General features: G+C 37.7%; 1 protein-coding gene across 1 annotated transcript; it reads right to left on the minus strand.

The window, feature by feature from the left end:
• Window positions 1-2,691: 2,691 nt before the first annotated feature.
• oprm1 (opioid receptor, mu 1) lies at window positions 2,692-18,171 on the minus strand. The gene is made up of 3 exons (XM_052090079.1): window positions 17,691-18,171; window positions 6,052-6,413; window positions 2,692-3,645 (listed from the first exon to the last, which is right to left on the minus strand). Exons 1-3 carry the CDS (start codon window positions 17,945-17,947, stop codon window positions 3,113-3,115), a joined length of 1,152 nt encoding a protein of 383 aa, XP_051946039.1. The 5' UTR covers window positions 17,948-18,171; the 3' UTR covers window positions 2,692-3,112.
• Between the last annotated feature and the right edge of the window lie 1,290 nt (window positions 18,172-19,461).

Consider the following 19,461-nt stretch of genomic DNA (forward strand, 5'->3'; position numbering starts at 1 on the left):
TTTTTTCTCCTTTTTTTCTGAAAACTTGACCCAGCATAACACCTTGTTGATAGAAGGCTGGCGCTGTCCATGGTGCTAGATCAGCCAGACAGTGGCGCGTTACCACCATGCACAGGAAAAAATTACTTCAGTGGTAATGTTTTTTCAGTTTGAACTGAAACAGACACCAAAGAATGGTCTATATAAGCTCGATCATGAGGTGCGCACACATGAACTCCTAAAAAGGAGATTTACTTGCTGGGGACTTGCTTTCCCCTGTTGACATTAGACCAGATTTTCCATAGGCAAAGCGGCAACTCTCTGTGCTCGCTCAGTAGTGACTCTGATTAATAACCAATCACTGAGGTAATTCAAAACACATACACTGTTCATTTTCAATGGGGAGAGCGCTGCATCGATACATTTCGTGAACGTGCAGGGAGACAGAGACAGACTGAAACAAAGGACTTCAAATTGATACAATGTTCCCTTGAACGCAAATATAAAAAGCCACCTGTAACGCAGTGCAATTGGTACATGAAGTGTGCGTCCTTCAGATCTATTGACGCAAATCAGTCCTGAGGATGGATGTGCAATAAGATCTGTTTCTGAGTTAACATTTTGAATGGGCGCCTCGCAAGCGATTCGAGCTTCTCAGAACAAGAATGGGCCGAAACCTTCCGTCCTTCTCCAGAATGAGGAATTAACGGCTGTAAATCCCACTGTGTGTGTGTGTAGCAGACTGTGCACGCACCACTGCCATATCGTGTGGTCAGACCACAGATTGTGGTCGATCATTGTAAACACCAGCTCTTACACATCCGTGAGGACTTGCCACACATTCGCGCAGTGGGACAGCAGGCTTATTAATTCATATGAAACGACCTCTATCGTGTTCTATCTAAGAAGATTGTGTATTTCAGCTTGTAACACTGGCGAGGTCTTCGGAAGGAACCGTGGAAGACAGAACACTGTTAAAACGAGGTGGCCAATGTTAAAATTGGATAGTATAACCATGTTAGATTTTTTTTTATCACCCAGTTGGAATGCGGTGCAATTGGGAAGGAGTTGTGCATAATGAGAGGGTTTAAAGTGGAAAAGCTCTTCATTGAAAAGTGTGAGTTGGACATAACAGTTTTCTTTACCGTGATCCACATTAGAGAGGATGTAATCGCTGCCCGGGTGAGCTGATTAGAGCGCACGGCAGGATTTTGACAGTTTGTTATGAACTTCAGGGAAGAACGAGACAGATCTGCAAGACATGGTTGCTTTACGGCATCCACACTGCAGGAAACATTCATCAAGGTGAGATTGTGTAGGTTCCTCTGGAGGAGACCACTCGATATCAAGCTCTTCGACCACCCTTGAAAGGACGCAAAGTATGGGGGGAGGGGCGGCAGCATCATCCACTGACCACTCGCCTGAAGCAATGAGAGACATGACATCGTAATCATCCCCAGCATCAGAACCGTAGAACAAGACGATGCCACGCACTCCTATGAAGGGCCGGAGCTCGTCACACACATAATGTATAGGCTTAGACGTGTTGCATGGAAATCGAGGGGCTCATGGGGCATGTGCCAGCATAAGGTACACTTACGGAACGACATCTTTGAAAAAAGACGCTAACACATAATTTACTCTTTTGTATATATTTATACACACAATACACAATATACAATTGCTTTGTAAGGATACACAACACCTGCCGAAGCACTGCGGGGAATCAGGATGCTGAAGCGGCCCATTCACCAGCAAAGCATCAAGCGGCGAGGCTAAGAACACTGCAGAGGAGTGGAGAGTCTTCTCGTTGCCATGAAGATTCCGCCTGCTGACTCGTGTAGTCAACTGTGAAGCAGTAGAGGGCGTCTTGACGAGAGATGAATCACTGTCTTGTAAGAAGAAAATTCTGAGGAATGGTGTTTGTGCACCTGCTTTTATAATGGACAGCTTCACGCCTAAAAGGGCAAGGCTCAAATACCATAACCAATATTAGAATATTGCCGTTATTGTAGAGAGGTTTCAACTAGGTTGTGTGAAAGGACAACCCATATGTGTTAGCACTCAATGTCAAGTGTACTGAGTCGTAAGGGAACCAATGTCTCTCAAAGAAATGTCAGATGTTCAATGAAATATTAGAAATCTAGTGTCAATGCAACTCTGATAATCAGAACAAAGGATATTAACAGAGTTCTGAGTAGGCAGAATGACAGTCTCACTCACCAGTCATTTCAACTGAATGAAAAAAAAAATGCAATTAAAGTGAATGGTGACAGAGACTGTCATTCTGCCTGAAAGAAAGTAATTTGAATCTGGAACATCTTGATGACAGAATTTTCACTTTTGGGCATACTGTACAAACTAACTCAACTTGTAAAATACCATTTTATAATCTTGGTCCATTTTGCAGAACCACAGCAAATAATTACTAACACTTGCACTTGTGTAATATCATATAATAGCAGTGTAACATAAAATTACAACTATATCTACAGTAAATATTCTGTGCCATCTTTCTAAAAACTGATTCTACAGTGAATAATTTATTTATGATGCTGCATATATATATATATATATATATATATATATATATATATATATATATATATATATAAAAACAAAGATCTTGAAGGTATTCTAAAGCATAAAATATTTTTTTCAGACAAAATGTCTCAATGTGAGTGTCTACTAGACAATCACATTGGACGTTTACATTAGAACAAGAAATTTGCATCAGCGTGCAAGCACAAACAATTTGTCACCACTTAAGCTTGAAAATTATCCATTGTTGCAAGAGACAGTTCTTTTTGTCTTCGCAGTTATATGAAGTTTACAGTAAATTACAGAAACAGTGTGTCATGTCCAACAGTCATTTAATTATTCATTTGAATTGCTCCCAAGAAACATAATTGAATAAGACAGCTTAACTAAATTACTATGTTGGTCAGAAAAGCAAGTTCAAATCTAAATATGTTTTAAAATAATATTTTAAATGCAGTGAAAACTGAAAACTTTGAATAAACTTCATGTCCCCGACAAGATGTCAGACACCTGTGGTGACCTGCGTGACCTCTGAGCTCATGTCAACACTGGGCTGGCAGTGCGACTCCAGCGATGACATCTCCAGGACTAGTCATACCTGCTGATTGGTCCTATCTACCGTGTGGCCACTAGACTGGCCCTCACGCTGGGGGTTCCTGGTGCGTGTGGAGTTTTGCAGGTCCAGCACGGACGGACTGGAAACACAGAACTCCCGGAAACATCGCTTGAAGTTCTCATCCAGAAAGGCATAGAGGACCGGGTTGAGGCAGCTGTTGGTGTAACCGAGAGCAATGCAGAAATGCCAGGTGACGGTCTGGAGGAGTGAGTTGGGGATGGTCACAAGTGCCTTGATAATAACAAAGATGTGGATCGGGGTCCAGCAGATGATGAAAATCGCCACCACCACCAGTACCATTCGGGTGATGCGCCGCAGGTTGCGATCCTTTTCCTTGGAGCCAGACAGCATGCGTACACTTTTTAGGCGAAGAATCATCAAGCCGTAACAGACTGTGATAATGAGTACAGGCATGATGAAGGCAAAAATGAAGACACAGATCTTTAGGAGATTCTCCCAGTACCAGGGAGGATGGGGAAAGATCAATATGCAGTCGGTGATGGCAAATGCTGTGAAAGTAAGAATATATATATATGTATCACACACGCACACAGAAACATACCACAGGACAATAATTCATGGTGAGATGCGTGAAAATAAATTTAGACTTAGGTATTTGCAAAAAATACATATTTACCCCACTTGTAATTATTACATTAAGGCATTGTTAATGGTACACCAGAAACCCAAACCTTTCTTTTTTTTTTACGGCCATGAGACATCCTTTTGATTTTCCTTCCAAATGACTGAAAGCAACACCAATCTAAACTCGCTCAATAACAATTTTCTGCCTCAGCACTTCTCTTGTGTTTACAATTTCTGTCTCCACAGTAATAAAAGTTTACAGTCTTGTTTAAATGTGTGCTCATTAAAAAATATTAAACAAATAGTACTTTTAAAAATATGTTAAAATCATGTGATTCCAAAGATTCCATTAATATAACTTAATAAAAGCTGATTTATCTACATTGAGCTGGGCTGCCTCATGGGGGCCACCAAGTGGCAATAACAGGACCAGCTGAATACTACTTATCTCAGTAACACATTTGAAGAAAAAAAATTAAATATCATAGCTCAGTAGGTCCTTGAAAGGCATGTTGATGGTCATCAGACCTTTGAAGCTCCAAAAAGAACAGGCACTCAGCATAAACATCACCCAAACAACTCCAGCGGTTAAATTAAAGAGCAACATGCAGGTTGAATTTATAACTGAATTAATACATTATATTGTCTGCAGAGGTCTTTTAAAAACACATATGCAGAAATTACTAATGAAATCTCATTTGATGTAGAGATTTTGATGAAAATGTGCTAGGCTCTGGAATACGCCTTTCCCGCTATAGCAACGCGTCATATGACGTAGGGCGAGGCAAAAAAAAAAGAGCTCGCGGTCAGCTCTCTATTGTTGGGTGTTGATGTAGTTAGAGCAGTAGTGAGAGACAGAAAGTTTTAGATCGAGTTTTAGAGAAGCCATAATGGTAAATTATTGTGTTTGTGCTGGTTGCACGAATTCCAGCCTGTCAGGACATCGTGTCCATCATTTTCCTTCTAGGCCCTCCCGTCTGATTTTGTATCCCCGTAGGCTAACGTTATACTCTCCAGTAAATTGCAAAACCACACCGGAGAACTCAGTTTCTTCATCCGCATCCATTGTAACCTGAGCTTGAACTTGACCAGACTCCCTCGCCCATCGTCACTTCCGGTTAGTGCTTTATAGACGCGGAAGTTATTTTATCACAATTTATCTCAAAATATCGTTAATGGCTAAATATATATTACTCCAGTTCAGAAAATCTAGTTGTTTTATCATCAACATACACTATGCTATATAGGGGTGTCCAACCTGCATGTTGCTCTTTAATGTCTTATAAAGAGAATCGATCGCTTTTGGTGCTAAGAAAATCAATATTTAATAATTGGTAAGCAGCGGTATATGCGTGTGACGTAACCCGTCGAATGCTGAGTTCACGCAGTCACTCGTGTGATGAATTCGCGTTGGCAATTTGTTGATGGAATCTCGGTTGAGACATCCATGATAAGCACACAAATGGACCATTGTGAAAAGCATACAAATACACATGCAGATCTAAACCAAAACCCAAAAAGCGTCTTTCCAGCGTTCCTCCAACTCAGTTGTAAACAGCGCTGCTCTTCCAGCTGTGACACACATGTCCTTGCGTGAACATGCCAACACGATTAGTCGCACGTGTATTCCATTGCTAACCGGAAGTGAACCGTTGTAGTTGTAAATATTGATCTTTTTCACACCAAAAGCAATTGTTTCTGTTTGTAAGACAGTTGTTTGGATGATGTTTTTGGAGCTTCAAAGGTCTGATCACCATCCACTTGGATTTTAAGGATGCACTGAGCTAAGATATATTTCTATTTTTCTTCAAATGTGTTCTGCAGAGGAAAGAAAGTCATACACACCTGGGATATCATGAGGGTGAGTAAATGATGAGATAATTAACATTTTTGGCTGAACTAACCCTTTAAGGGTCTTCCACTGAACTCGTTTTATCAATATCACAAGTTTCACCTCTTAAGTGTATGGTATTTTTGTGTGTATTTATATTTTTTTGCTTGCTAGCTGCATATTCAGTTATTATTCACACAAATATTTACAGTTAATTGCATGTATGCAGCATTGTCACAAATTTCTTTAAAACAACACAAAAAATGTTTGCAAATGGCATTGCAATTTTTGAGGAGCAAATTCAGTAATTTTGAGTCTGCAATAATCAAGAAAACGTGCAGCAATAGTCATAGTAAATACTGTATGTTTCTAATAGTAATAGTGATTTATTCGATTTTTGTTTTGTTTTATTAGCTTAAGAAAATTAAAGCCATACATAACTGCACTAATATCTGAATTTAACATTTACTGTATATAGGAGAATATGGTGTAAACATACAACTGTCGCGGTACTCAATAGTGGTGGAGGCCATGACCATGACAGGGAGCCCAATGGCAGACGAAAGGATCCAGTTACACACGTTGACAATCTTGGCATTACGGGGTGTTCTGAAGTCCAAGGCTTTAACCGGGTGACACACAGCTATGTAGCGGTCAATGCTCATAGTGGTGAGGGTGAAGATACTGGTAAACATGTTGTAATAATCAATGGACATGACAATCTTGCACATCACATCTCCAAAAGGCCATGTACCCATCAGGTAGTTGACACTCTGGAATGGCAGCGTGCTTGTCGCCAGGGAATCCGCTAAAGCAAGGTTGAAGATGTAGATGTTGGTTGCAGTTTTCATTTTGGTGTATCTGCAATGGTTCAAAACAGATTGAAATCATTACGATAACTGTTAAGAAGCGAAATTCTGAACATGAAATAAAAATCAGTTAGATCAAGGTGAGCAATGGAAGTGAAGGTTATTAAAGCAAAAACTAGCAATTTCAATCCTATTTGGATTATACCTTTTTCCATATTACTGAAATATATTTAATTTACAATACACATTGTTCTTCAAGCCATTAGGGAAGTAAGCAAATGCAAATTATGGTAAAATATCAATACAACAGTGACCTTGATTGAAATGTTAATGTAAGAGGACAAATAACAACCATTATGTACATCATTATGCAAATGTTGTCGTCCACCATTGCCATATTGAGTAATATATAATCAACTCCATCCTGTATTTGCAAGCTTTCGAGCTATGTTTAATAACTGTCGAATAAAAATAGGAATGTGTAATTGTAAGAGAACTAAAGACTCACGTTGGTGTATGCTTGGTTTATTGATGACAAATGTGCAGTAATACCCGCATAAATTATAATACAGTAGGATCTAATAATAACGACTAAGCAGGAAAGGTCTCTCAAAGAGCAGACAAATTGGAAATTACAACTGGGAAGGTTTGTATACCATATATAAAGAAATGTTTGGATCAGATGAAGTTTAAACCTAAAAGAATAATACATTCTATGATCCTGCAACAGTTTGGATGTTTTATCGTGGAAAATACAAAGTGTAGAATACAAGAACCCCTCTCTTAATTTGCAAATACTTAGAATGTGGATCAAGGATTAATGGATGGATGGATGGATGGATGGATAGATAAATGAATGGAAGACATTTTCAAGCTGTTGTCCAATAGAAAAACCTATGAATAATAGAGCATATTCTCTCAAGGAGGATATTCTGTCAATCATGATAAAAATGAGATATTGATTTAAACAGCCATTTAGTCTAGGAATATAAAAATGGGAGAACAAAGTGTTTCCTGCATCTAGCTAAATAAGCTAAAATATGCATGAATAATACATAATTCATTGGGACATGTTTCATTTCCATGAAACACTGAAATGCCACATCTACTGTCCATCTTTAGGCCTCTGTCTCTTCCTTAATGAGGAATTTTCAAAGGATTATTGCAGACGGTATATCAAATCAGACCGTTTAATTTCAAGAAATTGCAGATCTACCCATTTAATTGCTTAAACTGGACAAAAGCATATTCAGATATACTGGCATTTTATTAGGAATGCAAAAGACTTCTTTTGGAACTAGATACTCTTCTGTATGAATGCTATTCTTCTGTTAAACACAACATCCAGATAAAAGCAATACCATAATTCGTTACAAAATATGGTACAAACAAAAGATAAAAAACATGAGCCAATTTGGACCATGAAAATACACATTTCTGATTTATTGCAATAGCGGAGGACGTGACAAATGATGAGCTATATATCACTATATAAACATACAACACTATATAAACTACCAGCCATTACAAGGTCCATGGTTTGTCGAAGTTCCAATGTTTAACTTTAAAAGAAATACATATAAATCAGAACATAGCTAAGTCAGTCCAGATATTTACACTGGACAGAAAGAAATATATTGCTAGAGCATGGTTTTTGCAAAACCACATCGGCATGTCTACATTTGATAGATGTGGCAGTAGGCCCTAAGCTTAGCTCATTGTCAAAGAAAAAATGCAGGAAAGCACGACACACCAAGAAACATGTAAACAGAAGTCACAGAATACTTGAAGGTCAAAGAACTACATCTGTAATATGGACTGGCTAAGCCTCCAATCCCATTTACATGCCAGATATTGATATTGGCTTGACATCTTGAACTTGATTCAGTTATTGGATTTCAAGGGAATACCACATTGCAGGTAGAACGATTTCACCTATTTTACATATTTTAATTATAAAACATTAAAAAATAACAAGATACATTTTCCATATATAATATTCCATATATTTCCAAGTAGATGAAGTTAACAGGCAATTATACATCATGATATTCTTTAGAAACAAAAAATCATTACATAAAAATGAATGCTATCAAACTGTAAAACATTTGCAAAAATCCTCATATTACCACACAAACAGTTTCACAATGGTGAGGTATGGATTCATTCATCACTAACTGGAAAATACGAGACAAGAGTTTAGACTGGCAGTCATTACAAATGATCACAGCCCTTATATTCCCCAAAGGGCACTGACTAATTATGAGGGCACTTCAAGGATGCATTGCTGGTCTGTACTAAACATTAAAGACTTCTGAGGTGAAAAGGCAGACTTTAGTGCAATCACTGAGTGGAGGAGCTGCCCTTTGTTGTGAACACCTCTTACTAGAAGCACATTAAAAATGTATTCATCTCCAACCTTCTTCCCAGCTCAAAAGCTCACCATAGCTGGTCCATCAACAGAGTTGTGGGTCTCAACTGGAGCGCAGGATAGCAGGGATTCTGATGTAGTGGACAGCAGGAAAAAACAATGCTAATTAATACAATTCAACTGACCATATAATCATGCATAGGCATGATAGCCAATAAATGGGCTTATTTTAAAAAGAGGAGAAACTCGTCTCATATCTTTTGTTGTTGACATCAAAGGCTGTGTGTCCAGTCAAACTCTACTGTTATTTTGGTAGAAATTAATGTATTAGTTTGTAGAAGCTAGCCAAATTAGGCAGGCACTAACACGGACAAGTAATATATACAAATTTGGTTCTGTATTGGGTTGCCACATGATGCTCAATGTAAAAATTGGGTCCTGAAGAAAAACCAGTTGAGAACCACTGAGCTAGACAAGCTCCAAACCAGCACAAAACAAAGTGACCACCATGAAAACTCATGCTTGTCTAAGCAGTACTTTTCAGCAGGTTTATTCCCCTGAACTTTGGTAAATTAGGCCAGCCACCTTCTGCAAGAACTTTCAAAATTTAACTTTGCACCAAAATAATAAAGCCCTCACATTAACCTTGAGGACGGTGTGCATTGTTATTTATGGAAAGAATTAGGTGTGACATTAGGACAGCACGGAGCCCAGTCCATAGGGTAAAACAAGTTCAGAAGGGACATCCACATCTGTCAACTTTGAGATGAAGACGGACGCTTGCCTTCTACAGATAAAACACTCTCTAGAATTCTTGAAGGAAACAATTCAAAGCTTAAAACACTGGAATGTTGAAGGAGGTCTTTAACCATGTAAATTAGTTTAAGATTTTGAGTGAATCAGAACTGATTTAAAATGTCTGAGAATAATAATTATTTCTGTACGTTTGGAGACAGCTAATGCTCATAAAACATGACATAAACAGAACAAATGGGGATTTTGCACTTGCACCTTCAGGCCTTGAAGGTAAGAATATTTATGGCAAAATAACAATTTCTTTCTGTTACAGTTGCATTCTCGTTATTTATTCCATAAATTGCAAATTAACAAACAATCAAAAAATGTCTTTTGGTTCCATTATTACTGTTAAAATTGTATGGAGAAAAAAACATAATTGATTAAAAACAAAAGGCAGACTATATGACTCAAATTACCCATTGCTTGCTTTCATTTAATAATGGTTTCAAAGACAATACATTTACAAATTACTTTTGGAAGAGATAAAGGAAGAGTGTAGCAGCCAGGCAAATCAGATTTTGTTGTGATCATAAAACCAAGGACTTCCTTGTTGCTAGGGAACACCAGAACGTGCAGATTTCTTGTGCCATCTAGTTGTGTGCAACCTGCTCATTGATGTGGACATATTGCAATGTTCTTAAATTTCCCAATACTTGTTAAAAAAACAAACAAACACAAAGAATAATAACTTAATGGTGATTGTAAATTAGGCACTGCAGTAAATACTTTCAGTGTGTATTTGAATGGCTTATAATTTTCATAAAGTGGGGAGTGTGCGTCACAAAAATATATGATGACTCTGCATCAAAGCTTAAAAATAACTTGCTGGTCGTAAATAATGTCTCTTTGGTTAATAGCATGTTTAATAATAAAAATACTCTTTGAATATCCAATTATCAGCCTTCAAAGGCAAGCTGTCAATCCAAATAACAAGCTTCTCAAATGAATGTAACAGTAAACTTTGTTTTAAATTATGCAATTGTATTATTTAAAAATGCAAGGAAAGAAGAAAAGGGATAGAAACAGATGAATAAATCAAAAGCCTTTTCCCTTTTTGTCATTATGCGCTGCTTAGATTTGAAAGCCCTCAGACTGGCATAGGAAAAGATCATAATGTGACCAAAATGGACCAAGACAAACTAATCTGGGTGAGTCATGCATGAGTTGCCTTTGCTGATTTAAAACTAATGAAAGGCAACATTTACATTTTTGAATAACTGACACAGTCTACAGGCACAGTTGTTAGGCTGGAGTCCAGCAGTCCAGCACCTGCAGTCTACTGTAGCACCAACGGGCCAGCTTGTCTGTATGTTTCCATGCCACTTAGGTGGCTGTCAGGTGGAGTTTTGATATCTGTCAGACACGTGAAAAAATTAGGGGTGCTGACAAATCATGCAAGTCAGTCTGTAGCTCTGTCACACAGTGAGTCTGATATATCCCAAGAAGTCTGTTTTGGCTTTGAACAGTCTTAACCAAAGCCAGAAAACAAATCATTTTAAAAGGTCTAGTTTAAAAGGTCCAATCTGAATGATTTGTTTACAAATCAAACTGAACCTGTTTTTGAGTTTAACTGACTCAGTGATCCGAGTTACAATAACAGTGGAAACTGGAAAATTATCAGCGAAAGCTATTGTTTTACTTCAGAATGCTTGGAATGTAGTCATAAGGACCACTTTTATTATACTTATATATGGGTTTTTCATCCTTTTTAAAGTTTGAAAGCTCCTGTTCCCATTCATTGAAACTGAAAAATTGAAATTCAAAGTTTCACTGTTTGTGTTCCACAGAAAGGAGAAAGTCATAAAGGTTTGGAACCACATGATGGTGAGTAAATTATACCATCATTTTCATTTTTTCCTTAATGTTCTATGCATTTACGTGCCTTAACTAAATGTGCTAATGTTTAATTGTGCAAGTGCTTAATTTTTTTCCATTTTACTACATTTTTATTGCTTCTATTAATTGAAATTTAAAAGGTAAAGACATCATGTAAAATATAAATCGAAGAAGAGAATGTGCGATAAACTTTTACAATAAACATTATGTTGCACTAATCATACTTTTAGTATTCATTTCACCGTATCATCCTGGGAAGGGACTGTACGATGATTCTGAAGAGGAGCTTGGCTGTCTCTCACATCCTTTCAAACATTCTCATTTAGTTCACTCTCACAGCACAGCAGCAGCTCCAGCCCATCACCAAGCATTGGTTGACAGAGCTTTATATCCTACACTAAATGTCCATTCATCAAGTCATGTTACATCTTAGAAAAAGCTTTTGTTTGCACTGAGTAGATTATTCAGCAACAACACTCATAATAACAAATAGGAGCCAGACATAACATTTTAAATTTAGGTCACTTTTTTATTTGTATTTTTCTCCCCTTTTCTCCCAATTTCGAATGCCAATTCAGAATATTTAGTAGGTCCTCATGGTGGTGCGGTAACTCACCTCAATCCAGGTGGCAGAGGACAAGTCTCAGTTGCCTCCGCTTCTGAGACCATCATTCAACGCATCTTATGACATGGCTCATTGTGCATGACACCACGGAGAGTAGCATGAGCCTCCACATGCGGAGTCTCTGCGGTGTCATGCGCAACGAGCCATGTGATAAGATGTTTGCACAATTTACCACTGAGAGCGAGAACCACTAATCACAACCATGAGGAGGTTTACCCCATGTGACTCTACCCTCCCTAGCAACTGGGTCAATCTGGTTGCTTAGGAGACCTGGCTGGAGTCACTCAGCATACCCTGGATTCAAACTTGACTCCAGGGGTGGTCAATACTCACTGAGCTACCCAGGCCCCTTCAGTCTAGGTCACTATTTTTCTTCAGATACATTTTTTCAATATTACAAAATTTCACCTTTACAAACACTTGCTCACTTCCTTCCTGAAAGAGGCCCTATTTACACATATTTTATAATGGATCATAAGAACCATTAAGCTTGCACAAGGGCCAATAAACATTTGTGGCTATCGTCCCTTTTGTTAGCTCAGTATACGTAATGGGTACATCTCCCTGAACATTCAGAAGCAGAGTTCAAAACACTGTAAAGCGAAAAGAGTGCAAAAGTCAGCAGAGGATGGGGTATAGCTGTCAGAAACCAGAGGCTTGGAGACTGTCCTCAAGTCTTAGCATAGTATTAATAACCCCTCTCCTAGTTGTCTGTTGATAAGTTTCACATTTATCTTCACAATTAAATGTTCAGGTTCATTTGGCACTAATTGAGGGGAAAATTTGCCACAATAAAGGAAGGACTATCAATAAGCTTTTGATTCATAAAACAAATGAGAGAAATTGTGTACTGTATTGATTTTTTTGCTCCTCTTTTGTGTACTTTTCTATGGAACAGCAGTAAAAACACAACTAGCCTGTTTTCATGATGATTTAGTGCCCCACGCACGAGGAACCTCAATCCAAAATTCACTGACATGTACAAAGCTATACTTTAATTCATGTGTCCTTGAGCCTAGAGAAATACCAATGATGAATGTTTTCCATTTATTTCTGGTTTGCTTCTATCAAGCTGCCTGCAGCAGGACACATGTAGTGGATGCAGTTATTGCAGGAGCTGATATGTTGAAAACAACCACATGAGCTTTGCTTTGACAACAAAACGTATATTTGAATTTACAGCATTAATCCTCTCTCAGCACTTAAAACTAATTTCCCACACCACTGTGATTCTATCACTTGCGAGAATGCCTAAACATGGGATCTTTTACAGGTTTAAACAACAGGAATCCAAATGCAATTATCTGCGGATGAGGGCTTCACAGGCATTAAAAAAGGATTCTGACCATTTATTCAGTGAGCTCCAATTTACAGAGCGTTAAGCTGTGTGGATGTAAAGCAAAAAATTCAACAGATAAACTTTGTTTTATCTTGCATTTTTTAAAGCATTGAAGAGCAATTGCATTTACATTGCATACTGTATTTTGTCTTCAGAATTTCAGTGCAATTACAGATAACATATATAAAGCTGTGTTTATTTTTTAGCAGTTTGACGACAAAAATAAAAGCGACTTTAAAATATGATTAAACAACTGTTTCTGAGAAGAACATTTAGACTTTGTATTAAGATAATTTAATGTAGAACTCTATAAATTCTTAAAAGATAAAAAAATGACTTACAAGAGTGACAGGTTTCACAAGTGCCTTTGATCTTGATTTTAAAGAAATACTCCTGTGACTATAGCCATGTCCCAAATGGTACACTGTGCACTTACTGTACACTATACAGTATGTGCACTCAAGAATGTATTGTATGAATTGTCAAAGTGTAGTATTGTCCCAAATTGAAAAATGTTTCAGCTATCAGAAGTGACACTTTGAACGGACACAAATTGCAAAAACTGCTGATAGAAGATGTTCATTTGTGTTTGCGTCAGCATAATGTGGCCGATCCCTAGGGTACCGGAACTCTCTGAAACAACATGACAACTTCCCATGTAATCATGTTGTCCAGGTACTTGTAGTCAAGGACAAAGGTTTGGTTTGAAAGTTGGTAATGAGTCTAGCGACATATTGCAAGGAGGACATTTTTCAAAATATTGATATTAAGAATGCAAGAAATTATAGTGTATATAGGCACAATATTTCCTCATATAACAAGTCTCATTTTCTATTCTTCTGCCCCACCATATAAAATATTTTCCTGTTTTTTTACTATCACTATTTTGATCACAAAGGTATTTTCTCCCCTTTTCTCCCCAATTTGGAATGCCCAATTACCCATGTGCTCCAAATCCTTGTGGTGGTGTAGTGACTCGCCTCAATCCGGGTGGTGAAGGACGAATCTCAGTTGCCTCCGTTTCTGAGACTGTCAATCCGTGCATCTTATCACGTGTCTTGTTTAGCACGTTATCGCGGAGACATAGCGCATGTGGAGGCTCCCTATAGCTTCATGCTATTCTCCATGGCATCCACGCACAACTCACCATGTGCCCCACCAAGAATGAGAACCACATTATAGCGACCACGAGGAGGTTACCCCATTTGTCTTTACCCTCCCTAGCAACCGGGCCAATTTGGTTGCTTAGAACTCCTGACTCCAGGGGTGGTATTCAGCATCTTTGCTCACTGAGCTACCCAGCCAACCCCCAAATGTATTCCTGTATTTTATAGAAAAAACATGCTTTTCCTATCTATCCTAATAGTCTTCTACTGTGTGCAAAATAAAACATGTAATTACTAAATGTATGCTATACATTGTGTGCATAAAATATGAAATATTAGTTAAAATACTTGTGTTGACATAGACCAACTAATTTTGACGAGCTGCTTTCTCAACTCTCACACACACACCAATATCATCATAGAAACACACACATACTATATGTGTGTCTAACATTTATGCTCCCTGTATATTTATCAACTTTATGGATGAATGCGTTAAAATCATATCGCAAGTTAATTTGTATTCCAAAAAAAATATTTATTTATCGTGCAGCCACACTGGCCATGACTAAATTCTTAATTTGGGATGGCAAACAGTAGTCTGTGCAGTTATTCTAGCATTTTAAAATCATGCACACCTAATCCACCCCCTTACCTGGTTGATAAAATTCAAAGGTGTCTTCCATAGTCTTCCTCAAGAGGGCACTTACCACCTGTAAACGCAGAATCTTCCATTGGGCCACATTTAAAACTCAGGACATTTTTTGACTTGGACTTAGGTGGGAGATATTATACCCCTAAGTATGCTTGCTTAAATCTATTAGTTTAAAGGATTATACACATTCACACTTTCACTCACACCTACGGGCAATTTAGAGTCTCCAATTCACTTGACCTGTGAACCATGCATACGCAGGGAAAACATGCAAACTCCACATAAATAGGCCCTGAGTGAGCCAGGACTCGAACCAGAGATTTTCTTGTTGTGAGGTGACAGTGATACCCACCATCCCATTTTTAATAGTCATTAAAAAGAAAATAAAAACATTATAAAGTTTCAATATTTTCTAAGTTGTACATTTTCCCAAATGTTGGTCGGGACATTTTAGAATTTCTGAAAGTTGACATCACCGCAATCATCTCTACCTAAATCTATGCCTGTGCTTGTAGTGCACGTTTGACATTTAGGTGTAAACATACTACACGCACTATTTATACAACAAAATGAAGTAGAATAGTGCAGAAGTGTATGAATTGGGTCGCACCATGTCTGAAATGGAAGAAAAAGGAAATTAATTTTTGTTACTTTTGCATTTGGTTTTGCTTTCAATATATATATAATCTTATGATCTGAAGGCGTATGCTTAAATGTTTGAAAACAGTTTTGTAGACAAAAATATAATTGTGCCAACATATTCATTTATTTCATTATAAAACTACAATTTAATAAAAAAATATATATATATTTTGAAATTGATGACTTGGACCAAATAATAAAGAAAAGCAGCCAAGAAGTGCCCAACATAGATAGGAACTCCTTCAATGCGGAGGAATGGTATGGAGTATGGAGGAATTGTGTATACATATATATATATATATATATGTATACACAATTCCTCCATACTAGCAACCACGGACACATACAAAAAATACAAAGAATAAAAATACAATTAAATTTGAGTTACTTTTGCATTTGGTTTGACTTTCAAGCACTTTCCCTAATGTGAACAAAACATCAGTTGGGAATCTAAAGCAAAGCGATTTCACTATCAGTCTTGTCCCTGAGCTTTTTAGATAACTGTGCGAGAGGAAACATCATAATGTACGTTGAATTGCAGTGACTATTTGAATTGACTCATGTCATCACTCAAGATTTTATATTTTCTCCTGAGGTTGATTTTATAACCACATGATGAGGGTCGATAAACCAATTGCAAGCTGCAATCAGCACATTAATCACAGTAGTAGATTGCATCTGTTGGGCAAATTTGACTTGTGTTTCCCACAGTAAGCAGCTTCCTCTAAAACTGTGATTTGTTGCTCATAAATGCTCAGAAATCTCAGAGGCTTCACAAAGCAAAGGAAATCAGGTGACCTTATGCAGGGGTCACATATAAGCAATGGCCTGCTTATGCAATTTAAAATGGATTTAAATGTCTGTACACCTCTCACACAGAATCTTCAAATTCAAATGACATTCCTGATGAGCCAATATCATTCTGTTTGAGGTGAATATAAAAGTTCTCAGCATTCAGCATCTTACATAATCTCAAAATTGCACACAGTATTAATATGCATGATCTGAAATTTAGTGCCACACTATTCGTGTGAATTTTAATAAATAAAAATAAAAAAGCCCCAGCACCCCACCCCTCTTTACTCATTAAAATTAATTAAATTCCGTTAGAGGAGAAATTACTGTGTTGGTACCATTATTGAGATGCCGTTTGAGCATCAGGTTTAGATCAGGTGTGTTTCGTGTGTATGGTTTGATGAGACAGAAAACCACCCCTGAATCAGCTTAGCAGTTGACAGCTGTGAAATGTAAATGTAAGAGGGAAAGGAAGCATGGGCATGTATACAAATATGCTGTATTTACTAAGTTATTAGGAGCCATTTACTTTCTGCTGCATTTCAATATCGATAATTCATGTGAAGCTTCAGCACAGATTTGATTTATTCTACTTAGGCTACTTCCTTGAAGTATGCATACTTAATTTATCATTTGGAGTGAGAAATTAATGTGGATGAAAATGTTATGTTCTTTTACACGTTGTTCTAATGTACCATGTTTTACACACTGGCAAGAAAAAAATATCATTATTTATTAGTACATTCAATATATTTATATTTCGTATTAATTAGTAATAATGCGAGTCAAAAAATACATTTACGCATCTTTTTATTTAAGAAAACATATTTGAAATATAGCATGTGATCCTTTTTTTCAGACCGTGACTCCTTACTGACTTTAAAGAAAATTGATACCTTATGTTAGCTAATCTATACGAAAGCGACGCAAGAGAGAACAGAAGGTTCTACGTGCTGTTTACGATCCGTTTTACCGTTAAAAGATGGCCAGAAAACCATCTGATGAGCATTTCAACAGGTCTCTCTCTCCTGGACACCTTATAAGAGCAACTATTTGATGCTATTTTCAGAGGCAGTGAACCATCTCAAATGTTTTAAGGATAGGCTACATAAGCAGTGGTCAGACTACATGTAAAGCTATTTACCTACGTGTCATCACTTACCTTATTATAACATACATGACGAGGACGTTCCCCACCAGTCCCACCACACACACTATAGAGTATAGCGCGGTGATGATGATTGCGACTATCACTGGAGTTGAGCTTTTGTCCTGATCAGTCGTTCTGTCACATCTGGAGCTGTTCAGGTTCATAAGGCTGGAGCTGTTGCTGAAGTTTCGGCAAAACACACTGCTGTTCGACATCACTGGATTAGAGAGCGGATAGAAAGAGTCCGAAATGTTGCCACTGGTTTCCATGGCAAATGCAATGAGGGGAAGATTCGAGCTCAAGTTCTATTCGCGCTCTATTCGCGCGTGCGGTTTATCAATCACGCGCTTCGGTGTTGATACTCTCCGACTTCGAAACGCTCCAGAGTCCAAACCTTTGCGTCAAGACAGTCAGCTGTTGGAAGAGCAGCTATCAGCCCCTACACGGAACGATTTTGTTTATGACTGCTTGATAAATCTGTCACATGCCTTCATACATTACCCTCGCGAAATTGAACTGAGCGTCGCTCATAGCGCGTATTCGCATTTTATTCCACAAAATGACGTCACATCGATATGCACATGACTGGAGGCTTTTGAACAGTCGCTGACGGATTTCCAACGAACTCCTGACTTTTGCATCAGGGAAGCTGTATGAATCCATAATAACTATTCTGCATCTTCAGCTGTGTTTAAGCTATTTTAAAATGTAAACAATAACCCTGATGACCCAGTCTCCAAATGGTGCTTGCCTTTTACACTACAGTAGCTAAATACTGAAGAGATAGCTATCAATGATTTGCTATTACCATAATGGCTAAATATGCTGATTGACCTTTTCTTAATAATCATTTTAATGAAGATATAAGTTGCAATGACACTCTTATGTTCCTTTAGATAAATATTAAACCCAGATGTCCTTCAGGAATAAAAGACGACACATTTTTGGGGGTGGGATGGAATAATAGGGTTCAAAAGAGTGTTACTATGAATGCAACATTTAATACAGTGAAAAAGACACTATTAGCATAACATAAATATATATAAATAAATACACATTTCCAACATTCTTTTGAATGTCCGTGTACTAAAATAAAATATTTGATGCCATGAGTGTAGCCTACCTTCATTTACCATTACTATTATTTTGAATGGCCATGGAAAATGAAGCAATAACAATTTTACCTGGTGGCAAAAAGTAGTCCGTTAATTTACCTGATGAACTTTCACCTTTTTCACCATTTATGCTTTGCAGAGCTAATGTGTGCTTCTAAATCACTTGCACCTTTATTAGCAACTGACACAAGTGGCAGCTTTACATGTCTTACATTCTGCTTCCCACAGATCTCGACCTGGACAAAAGCCTGGGAAAGCATTTTTGTGCAAATTTTAAGTAAATTTGCACTTTCTTTGGGCATTGTTTCCACTCAGCTGTCATTTGTCAAGCAGCTGTTTGATGCCAAACACAACAGCGCTTCGCGCGTTCGTGGAGAGATTGATAGGCAGGAATTGGCCAGTAGTTGCTGCAAGCCTCTTATAATCGACCAATTGTGTGCGAGAAGGCGGGACTTACAAAGAGTTAAAGTAATGCAAATATGCGCGCGCACACAATAAAGTATTAGACCAGATGCACATCATAATGTAACTAAAGCCGAATCCCGGACATTTTCGCAAATGTAGAAATCGCTTTTTTAAGGTCCAAAAAAGATGACGTATGGTCACCCTACCTTAAGGAAAGTTGTCACAAAGGCTATTTAGAAACTTAAGGTTTTGAGTCAAACGTC

The sequence above is a fragment of the Xyrauchen texanus genome, chromosome 24, assembly GCF_025860055.1.
Source record: "Xyrauchen texanus isolate HMW12.3.18 chromosome 24, RBS_HiC_50CHRs, whole genome shotgun sequence".
Classification (NCBI taxonomy): domain Eukaryota; kingdom Metazoa; phylum Chordata; class Actinopteri; order Cypriniformes; family Catostomidae; genus Xyrauchen; species Xyrauchen texanus.